At 38.6% G+C, this 11,543-nt stretch overlaps 1 protein-coding gene and 1 pseudogene across 1 annotated transcript; both read left to right on the plus strand.

Moving 5' to 3' along the window:
- Positions 1–7,207: 7,207 nt before the first annotated feature.
- Positions 7,208–7,831, plus strand: LOC149189370 (exocyst complex component EXO70A1 pseudogene; annotated as a pseudogene).
- An 89-nt stretch (positions 7,832–7,920) lies between these two features.
- Positions 7,921–10,710, plus strand: LOC149189371 (exocyst complex component EXO70A1-like). The gene is made up of 2 exons (XM_089410207.1): positions 7,921–8,377; positions 10,553–10,710. The coding sequence occupies exons 1-2, from the start codon at positions 7,921–7,923 to the stop codon at positions 10,708–10,710; spliced, it is 615 nt and encodes a 204-aa protein (XP_089266333.1).
- Positions 10,711–11,543: the final 833 nt, after the last annotated feature.

The following is an 11,543-nucleotide window of genomic DNA, read 5'->3' on the forward strand; positions in this document are numbered from 1 at the left end:
TTTACTCCGGCCAACCTATCAGGCAATTTATGGAAATAATAGTATATATTATAGTCCAACGAAGCAATTTAAGATTGTAAATGCTATTCAAGATTCCAGTTATTGTGATTTGTAAAATGGTTCACTCTATCTATCAAATTAGGAAAGGAAGAATCTACTACAATGAGTGTGCATATTGTGAACATATTTTATGATTCAGAATCTTTTAACTGCAATCGAATTGTTGTCCTTTTCTTTGTGAGATTTATTTGTCCTTATTTCAATTGAAGTACTCCAATAAAGTTTTCTATGATTTAATTCAATCTAATGTTGAGTGATCTGCTTTGAGTCCATATCTTGAGTTTTTTCTACTTTATAGAGTTCTTTTAGATCATCTCACCAGCACTTTTATGGTCCTCCCAATCTATGACATCGCCCTTTCTACCTTATCAGAATTATTTCTATTATAATCAGAACACGATTAAAAATTTTAGAGAAAAGTTGGGTTGAATATTTATAAGTTGGACTCTTCACCCAAAAAAAGGGAAGTATATACACTAAATAAATTACTACTTTATAAAAATGCTCGGTGAAGTTTGTTTGAATGTGCACGCCGCTTATCATATACCAAATATGATGCCTAAAATAGTTCAAATTCGCACGCTGTGTTGGTTATTGGAGGACCATGACCGATTTCTTAGAGACTAATATTCAAAACAATTTTAAACTTTTCCTTTCTGGCAGATTTTGCGGTATATATTTTATTAGAATGGAAATCCATACATGCAAACATAATAAAAATATATGAGAATGGAAATGCATATATGCAAACATAATAAAAATATGGAATGCTGTCGGTGATGATCTACTTTTATTCTGTCACTATACGTTGCTTTAATTTCTCCATTCCTTGCCGTATGTCCAAAGTGATGCCATACCGAGAACCAGTAACCCCACCAGAGCAACTGTGGATTAACGCGTATTTTGGCTTTGAAGTTTTGTGATCAGAAGTTGTCATCCTCTGTGAAAAAGCCGCATACAGTTGGCAGGGATTCATGATCAGCAGGTCTCAAAACAAAGTGTAGCAATGAGACTTGAGCCCAATTGTAGAACAAAAAATTAAAAATTTAAACAATTATGAGTACAATTTGAAATTAGATAAAACTTGTACAAATAAATTTTAAAAGTCATATGATGGGCAGTTTAAAAATAAAAACGTCATAAAAAAATTCCTTGACGGATAGGGTCACCCATCAAATTTAACCCCTGATCGCGGGTTTAACCGGCCGTCCCATCCAGGCGGGATAACGACCGCATATACCTGATATTTGTGAGGATTAACGAAATTATTGTATTCATCGATACGCATTTCACGCACCTCAACGACAGACGTGAGAGCAGCCGGAAACGAAAACAAACTCATGAAATGGTAAAAAGGAACTCATGGAAACAGAGCCCAATAAATAAATATATGTTGACGTGAGAGCAGCCGGGAACGAAAACAAACTCATGAAACGGAAAAAACGAACTCATGAAATAGAACGCAATAAATAAATATATTGCAAATATATATATATTATTTGAGTGTGTCATCGTTAGGAGTTATCTTCTATGTCTAGTTGGAAATTAAAGGAGAGGTGAGATGTATTTATACTTAGTTTATATTATGATTATAGAAAAAGGTTGAGAGCCTTTACAATTTATTATTGTATTAAAATAATAAAAATAATTATATATATATATATGATAATATTTTAAAAATTAAATTATTTTACTTAAAGATAAAAATCAGATTTTTTAATATACGTTTTTAAATAAATTTAAATTTTAAAAATATATAGATTAATTATTTTCTAAAATTAAATTATAATCGGTTTATATTCATTTTAATTTCTTTTTACTTAAGATATGCAAATATTTTTAATATTCTAAGAAGTTAAAAATAATTTTTGGTATGCTTTTGATATAATTACATATATTTTTAACCATTAAATTATATTAAACATATTTATATTATTACACTTTAATAAGGAAAAAAATATAAATATAAATACAAATTTATAATTAAATAAATTATTTTTAATATAAATATTAAACTAGCTTAGATTTATCTTAATTCAAGATGTATCATAGATAAGGATTGAGAGATCAAATCTTTTTAAGGATACACCTTTTCTCAAATTTTGCATTTAAAATAGAGATTTGCAATTTCAAAAATTTGATCCCTCTAAGTGTTTGCTAGATTTAGAATTAAGATTTTAAATTCATTAAAATGTTAACTATGTTATCAAATTGTTTCTTGAATCAAACTTTTATTATTTACTTGAATTAAAAATTTATTATTTTAATAAATTTTCATATTTCTTTTTATAAAAGAGATGTGATTCTATATTAATAATTTAAAAATAATATTTCAATATTTATTATATATAAACTATTTCAATTTTAATATTTTATATATAAAAAATTAGAATTCTTTCCATATTTATATATTTAATATATAATTATCTTAATAAATTTATACAAACCATTTTTTTTTTAAATTGAAAATTTTTAAAAAAATTTACATTATTTTTAAATCTAATATTAAAATAAATCTATCCGATATAATTTATTTATAATAATCATAATACAACACTATAATTAAATATTGATTTATTTATTATCGCTATAATTAAATATTGATTTACTTATTATTATTAATTTATAGTTTTAAAAATTATTATTTTTTAAATTTGAATATATAGATTACAAATAAAGTACAATTTAATTTAGATTATGCAAAACTCAAACAGCAACCAAATAAAATAAATTTATTATAATAATGTAATATGATGTTCTGTTTAGTTTTATGTATAGTGTAAAGGTTGTTAATTTAAACTTTAGAGTTACAAAAATTTAACTATATTGAAGATTAATTTAAACATATTAATAAACTTAAAAATATATTTACTATAAAATTAATTAATTTATTTTAGTTTATATCAAAATTAACCCATCTTAAATATTTATCGTTGAGACTCTTCACAACATTATAACGTACAGTGCACCTATAGTGTTTTTCGAATAAAAATCAACTAACATTATACCGTTATATTCATGAGACTTCGAGTGAGTTCAGCTGTACGGGGAAGACACTAAAGTCGCGGACCACCCGACTCCCGAGTACCAAATATTATTTTATAATTTATCAATTTGACTTGACTTGACTTAGAATCTTTCAACGATGCCTCTTTCAACTTCTTACTGTAGCGGAGTTGAAATGGGACTAATAGCTCAGCCAGAGGCAGAAGGGGGACAAATAGAAGCATTACATTTAGACCACGTCCACCCAAAACATTTAGACCGCTTCAAATAGAAGCATTACAACTCTGATTGTCACACCACGCTCTATCTTAAAACCACCCTTTCTATCTTAAAACCAATCACCAATCAGAGTATTCTGCATTTCTCCGTTTTCTCGATTCTTTGTTGGATTCCGACGCATCACAGGCAGTCTGTTGATACTGTGTACTCATTATATACCATACGTCAATGGAGATAGAAGAAGCAGCAGCAGACGGAGGAGAAGGAGAAGGCAGAGTAGTGTCCACTGAACATCATATCGTGAAATCTTTGGGCTCCTCAGATCACATAACGAGAGATCCTTACGGTCCCTTCCACCTCCGACAACCGCCCTTCCGCCATAAGTCGTCAAAATCTCAACACCCTACCTGGGAAATCGGCCGATTTGGGGGACAATTTGACCTCCGCAAACTGCATAATTTCATTCTGGGACTCGAACGCGGCCAAATCCATGACATTGTTCAAGAGCAGCCGAAAGGAAGTCTACGAGTATCTCGCCGCCGTCTACAGTCTCCGGCAACTCATGGAAAATCTAGTCGTCACTGACAACATCTCAGCCGAGCTGGTGCGCACGCAGCGCGTGATGGATATGTCCATGGTCCGCCTGAAAGTAGAGTTTTACCGGATTCTGTCGGCCAACGTCAAGCCGACGATCGTGCCGACACCGACAACTCGAGCCACGGCTCGATGGACGACGGGTACACGGACGAAGAGGGGAGCAGCGACGGACGCCGCCGGACTCGAAGTTCTAACGGCGACGAAATTTGTGGAATCGACATGATGCCGCTGGACGCCGTGAGAGACCTCCGCAGTATAGCGAAGCGCATGGTTGCCAGTGGGTACGGGAGGGAGTGCTTTCGAATCTATGGGATGATCAGTGTTGGTGTACATACACTAGCCGTAGACTAGCCGTAGACTTAGACTAGCTGTAGACTAGTTATGTTGGTGTACATGCACCTAGATTAGCTCTAGTTAACTTATTGCTTGCATGCATGCGGCACAGCACACTTAGCTTTAGTTAGCTTTAGTTAGCTGCATGCACAACTAAGCTTAACTTAGTTGCTTTTGTGTATTTATTCTAAACCTCATAATGTAGAATTTACTTTTCATTCTTTCTCAATTCTTGCTTGCTTTCTTCGTTCTCTTGCAAGCTTGTTATTGTTTTACAGATCTAGATCTATCTGTGTATCTCAAAATCTTACATGGTATCAGAGCACAGGGATTTGTAAATCAGTGCACAAGCAATTTATTTGCAGGTTCAGAAGATTGAAGCAACAAGAAAGAATGGAGTCTAAATTGGAGTTTCCACCATCGGCAATTCTCACTCCATATAACTATTTCGAATGGAAGCCAAAGATTCAACTTCATCTCAGAAGTAGAGGCTTATTTCGAATAACCATGGAAACGGAAGTTGAACCAACATCGGCAGTGGAGAAATCAAGATATTTCAATCGCATGGACGAGGCCTTCGGCATCCTATGTTTATCTATTTCTCCAGAATTGCTATTTCATGTTGAATCATGTTCAACTCCAAATCAGGTATGGAAAATTTTGGAAGAATTGTTTGGAAAACAAAATGAAATGCTTAGAATGGTAGAGGATTCGATTGCAATCTATAGAAATCATCGTAAAAGCTTTAGCTTAGAACCGGAGGACCCGCATGTCGCCAGCCTGTACGCCACCAACTACGTCCAAGGTCTCCTAGAAACCCACGGTGGTGACCCTAACCGGTTGGAGGTGGCCGCCTGCTACGACGATGACGACGAACCTCTTCATTCTGAAGCACAAGAATGGATCATACCTGCTGAGGCAGAGGAACCAGCAGCAGAGGCTGAAGCGGCTGAGCCCAAGAAGATCCTGAGTTCAGAAGGAGGGTCTTATTATGCATGGGCAAGTTCAGATCTCTGCATGTTAGCAGAAGCCAAAGTTGGAGCCGCCAAGCTGCTTCTCAATCATCGTGGCCTGGCTTTGCCAAAGTATTTGGAACGAGGGGTGAAAATCCGCAAAGGGGATGCCATTGCAGTACCCTTGGGAATGATCAGTTGGTGGTTCAATAACAATCCATCTGACGTTTTGGAAATCCTCTTCCTCGGAGATACATCTAAGGCCCACCTCCTCGTCTGCGTCCAGAGGGAGGACGCCAAGACCATCGTCAAGAAGCTCTGCGACACGGTTGCCGAGCTTGCGGCTTCCATCATGGAAGAGGGCCAGTGGCCAGAGCTCTTGCCCTTCATGTTCCAGTGCGTGAGCTCCGATTCCCCGCGTCTCAAGGAGAGCGCCTTGCTCATATTCGCGCAGCTCTCGCAGTTCATAGGCGACCACCTCCACCCTCATCTGTCTACCCTGTACACCGTGTTCCACCTATGGCCACGGTTGGCACCGCCCACGCAGACCGCCATCAAGGCCCACCGATCGGGAGAGTTCACTGATTTCTACCTGATGGGTGGCTCGAATGGGTCGACCGAAATCTGCGACTGGGTGGAGGATCCCAAGACAGAGTTAGCCGAAACACGGTGGTATGCCACCGATCAGCTCCTGCCGGACGGGAGAGTAATCGTCGTGGGAGGCCGAGCGGTTTTCATGTATGAGTTCGTGCCAAAAGCGACAGGCCACACGCACAAGAAGCATCGGAGACCTGCGAGTCTTGATGAAGATCAGCTCGGACATCGCCATGGGCATGTGATTGTTAACAGCCCACCTCAGGAATTACCTGCAAAAATTGACGAGAGAATTCAGCTGAGGAAATCTGTTTGGGATTGCGACAGTAGTCTATACGATTCCTTTGAATTGTACATCTTTTCTGGGCAGCTAAATCGAGCCATAGACGCAGCATCCAGTACACCGTCCGCTCTGGTCAACGGTCATGATTCTATCGGTGGTATCCGGTGTTTGTCGATGCCACACTATGTTTCCACTAACAGTCACGAACGCCAATACTCCAGTGTGAATCGGAAGCTTCTTTTGTTAGGCGGAAGCAATCCCAACGACCTGGAGAGTGTATATACCGTTCTCATCTACGACTTCACATGTGCTAAGTGGAGCCGTGGTACAGACATGCCTATCCGTGTAATCGATGGCGCTTGCACCGTTTCCCCGGAAGGGCTGGTTTACGTTGCCGGAGGAAATAGTCTGCGGGGAGCAGCAGTTTACAATGTAGAGAAAGACGAGTGGAAGATTCTCCCTCAGATGAACCAACAGTGGTCCCGCTGCCTTGGCGCTTTCATTGCCGGGAAATTCTTCGTGGAGGGTCATGTCATAGAGCTGAGTACAGCGGCAGCGTTGAGCAGAAGTTTCACTTCCTGGGTGATCGACTCGGGGTGAAGGACATGACTGCCTAGCAGTTTCTTTTTTTTACTTTTGCATTATATTTTGAGGGGGGTTTTCTTCCCATTGGGTTTTCCCTCTTTCCTCATTTTTTGTATATGGGTACCTAAAATGGCCGTGTTGCCGGGACTCATTCATCACACTCAACTAAGTTATGCTTAAGGGGGGGTGTTGGTGTACATACACTAGCCGTAGACTAGCCGTAGACTTAGACTAGCTGTAGACTAGTTATGTTGGTGTACATGCACCTAGATTAGCTCTAGTTAACTTATTGCTTGCATGCATGCGGCACAGCACACTTAGCTTTAGTTAGCTGCATGCACAACTAAGCTTAACTTAGTTGCTTTTGTGTATTTATTCTAAACCTCATAATGTAGAATTTACTTTTCATTCTTTCTCAATTCTTGCTTGCTTTCTTCGTTCTCTTGCAAGCTTGTTATTGTTTTACAGATCTAGATCTATCTGTGTATCTCAAAATCTTACAATCAGAAACCCTGTAATTGAAGGGTGTCTCAACAGAATCGGCGTCGATCAGCTTAGTACGAGCAATGTGCATAAGATGGAATGGGGAATTCTGGACAATAGGATCAAGAACTGGATACGCGTCATGAGTATTGCGGTAAGAATTCTGTTGGCGAGCGAGAAACGTCTCTGTGACGAGATTTTTTCAGGTTTTAATAACGTCAGGGATTCCTGTTTCGCTGAGGTCGTCAAAGGGCCGGTGACGAAGCTTCTGGATTTTGGCGATTCTGTGGCCATGAGTAAAAATTCCAGCAAAAGGATCTTCAGGGTGCTCGATATGTATGGGTTTCTGTTGGCCCTTATGCCCGACATCGACACCGTTTTAAACCAAGAATCGTGCGCAAGCGTGAGGATGCAAGCCTCTACGATCGTAATTCGGCTGGGGGACTCGGCACAGGGGATTTTGAAGAAATTCGAGAATGCAGTCAACGCGGCAAATTCAAAAACCCCAGTCCCAGGCGGCACCATTCATCCGCTTACAAGGTATGCTATGAATTATCTGAGCTTTCTGTCTGATTACAAGGAGGCTCTCAGGAACATAATGACCAATCCACCAATTGATATCCCCAAGCTGGCCCTGCCTGATGGCCTTATGCGGATGTTTGGGGACTTGGATAGCCATCATGATAATGAATCAGCCCGACCTCTTCTCGGTCTGTGAAACTGGGATGGATTATCACCATCCTGCAATGTAAGATACATTCAAAATCTAACCTCTACAAGGATGCTACTCTGTCATACCTGTTTCTCATGAACAGTCTTCATTACATCGTGAAGAAGGTCAAAGGTTCGAAGCTTTTAGGGCTGTTAGGGTATAGCTGGCTAAGGAAAAATCAGGAAAATGTTAGACATTATGCCGCAAATTATGAGCGAGCGGCCTGGATGAAGCCTCTTAATTGTTTGAGGGATGAGGGGATTCATGTGAGCGGGAGTGCTTCCACTGGGACGTCACAGCATGACCTGAAGGATAGATTCAAGGGTTTCTATTTTGCAATTGAAGAGGCACTCACGAAGCATTCTGGTTGGATGGTGCCGGATATGCAGCTCAGGGAGGAGATTAGGATTTCAATCGCTGAGAAAATGATACCAGCCTATCGGTCCATCTTGGGTAGAGTGGGCAAGTGTTTGGAAAGTGGGAGACACTATGAGATGTATATAAAGTACACGCCTGAGGAGCTGGAAACTCGTCTCTTGGATCTCTTTCACGGTAATTCATCATCCTTAAGTTCAAGTAATCCATCGTCACTAAGTTCAGGGAGATCATACAAGGAATGAAAGTATAAAGGTGGAACAAAATTCCACCTTATGGATATGCCATTACAATAAGATGATAAGACTACTAAAAAATTGGTATTCAGAATTAATATTGAGATCGCTGTGACTTTGCTTTCTGTATATCTAACTTAACATTCTTATCACTCCCGCGAAACAACGTTCATTGTAATTAGGCTATAATATATATATATATATATATATATATACACACACAATATAGCTTTCTAATGTAAATTTTCAGTGCACATATATCTCCAAGGAAACTCAGTGCAGGAGTTATCTTTCATGCTTTTTCTTCAACTACTTGTGGACTTCTTTGTTTTTGTTCTGCACTCCCTGTTTTGATACGAAGTTTCATACTTCACTGAATCTATAATCATTGAGGATCTACTATGTTCACGATGGTAACTGTTTTCACATCGTATAAAATAACTAACTCAATGCTTGAACCCTACATAAGCTGACTACGCCACCGCGAGAGAGATAGCTATCCATTTGTTCTAAGGACAAAGATTTTGGATACCAATAGCATTCCTGTTGTCCTTCATTTACTAAAGAGTGGCTCTTGATATTTCAACCTGTGTAATTGATCTGTTCTGTATCTGTTGTAATTTTTGTAGAAATTATTGTTTTGAAAAAAAAAAACCAACAGTTCAGAAAGACAACTTAGACCTTCAACACTTTGCTGAAGATAGAGTCTGCATTACACGTTTATTTTTCAGTAACTTTCCGCAGTACTCTCTTGTTGCTTTGGCAGATATATAAGATGATTGGGAGAATAGCAAACAATAAACATTTGGTTGCAGCGCATTTACTGCACCTGAGGGTAACATGTGGGCTGTAAATTTGTGTGTATTGCTTAATTTGTAATAAAAGGGTTGTAACATGGTGCATAATTTTATTCAAAAAGACACAATCAAATTCCTAAAACTCACAATCAAATTTGAGTATCCTATATCTTGAGATGACAAATTCTATGTTTAAACTAATCTAAACATGCGAATATTTGAAGACTGATGTGACATTGTCTAGATGGTCATGCATACCATGGTGAAGGTTTCTGGCCGCTCCTGGCCTGAGGGATTTCCATGCCCACTTTGGTGGTTGCCTGAGGATTACCGCGTACCTTTGTAAGTATGAAACCAATGACACCATCATCCATTGTTTATGGGTGATGGATATACCATGCCCATTGTGCATTCGGATTCCGAACTACCTCTATCCTAATACGGTCTTTATGGTCAATGAATCATGTTTTAAATTTAATCAAAGAACCAAAGCTATTTGAATATGCCGCTAAATCTTATATTTTGAATTTGCAGAGGCACGCTATTTGTTTTTAATTGGCAATTGATAGTTGAATATAGGGAAGGGGGAAGGATAAAATCCCACCACCAGATAATGCAACAATTATTTCTATGATATTTGAGGGCTAGAATGTTCCTACGCAGCAACTATTTCTGTCATATTTGAGGGGCTCGAATGTTCCTACGCATGAGCAGATGGACGCAAGGGATTTTAATCCTCGTCCGTGTTTGACTTTATCATGGATGGATCTTCCATTGGAAAATTACTACTTACTTTTGGGCTCCTCCCTCTATCATAAAGGGATTTTGATATCCCAAGATTCCTGTTTTGAGGAGGTTCATAGTCGGAATGCAATCCGAAACGGAATGAAGGTCAAGTACTATCATTTATTCAAAGTGGAGCTCGATGAAACAAAGAATATGAAGAAAGTGTGCATGAAAGTGCTTAGTGAAATATGTGATGTAATGCCTCCGAATAAATGTAACTATTTGATTTTACTGTGATAAATGATAAACTGGATTGACAATATTATGGTTTTGAGTTTAAATAATATTAGTTCTTTTCTTTGAAAGAAATTTTTTTAAGAAATGTTTTCAAAAGAAACTGGCCACTGCTCAAGGGGGAAGTTAGAGGCAAGACAGTTGCCATGATTACCAACCCTAACTGTTTTTCCCCTCACTCGAAAGGTTTCCAAAGGAAAACATGAAGGAAAAAAAAAAAATTGGGATGCTCTGCGTTGTTGGGACAGACAGAGGGAGGAAAAAGACAAATGAAATTGGCTAAGTCTGGTGATGACCAGATAGCCAGGCACTAAGTGCAAACATCTTGCTGCGGACAGTGGTCCTGCAAGAGAGCAAGGGGGGAGATTCTAGTCCCGGAGGACGAATCTCATGGACGGGTGGCAGATTGAAAGCAGGAGAACAGAGATGCGCAGAGGTAATCTCAGCTTTCAAGTAATTAACAAGCAACAGTGACCCAGGTAAGGACTAAACTGTTCTCTATTTCTTTTTACAAAAAAGAAAAGAAAAGGAAACTCTAAACATTGAGGAGGCATGCTGTATTAGATGATTGTAATGTTGCAGTTATTTATTTAGAGATGGGGAAAACGGGGTCTTAACCCAGAGTGTTGATAAGAAAATAGATGGTAGCTATTATTGTAGGCTCGGTAGTAAGGGTTGAATTGCTGACTGCAAAAGAATGTATAATGCATATTGTACTTATACCCAGAACCCTAGGGGCAGGGTTCCGTTTTCCCAAACCCTAGGTGTAGGGTAGTATTTCCAGAACCTCAGATATAGGGTATTACTTCTAGAATTGCTCTAAGAATTAACTGTGGCTGAGAATGAAGCCGAAAACACATTCACAGGGGAAGACCGCTAACGGAATTAGCTTACTGTCTGGTAAAACTATAGACAGGGTGGCTACGCTACTTCTGTTAGTTTATAACCTGGAAACTACTCTTTTAAAACAAATCGAGTATGCTTGGTGGCCATGCATAAATTAAAACCCAACAGTCATAATCTGTTACCCTCACTTTAGGGGATCCGAGATAGACACATGACTGCATGGAGCATTTATACCACAATAGACAAATAAACCTCAATTGAGGCGTACTGCCAAAATGTGTCGCAAGATAATCGAGACAGATTCATATACACAAAAAAAATACAATTAAGTGATCGTAGTTATAATTCTCAGGGTGAATCAATCAAACAGCTCTAAGGTGAGAGCGCACAAGCAATTCATTCGTTATCAAATAAAAGAAAACTCAGTAGGAAATTACAAAAGCA

Source organism: Pinus tabuliformis, chromosome 3_1, assembly GCF_031772625.1.
Source record: "Pinus tabuliformis cultivar Carrire ecotype Pingquan chromosome 3_1, CPIR1, whole genome shotgun sequence".
Lineage (NCBI taxonomy): Eukaryota > Viridiplantae > Streptophyta > Pinopsida > Pinales > Pinaceae > Pinus > Pinus tabuliformis.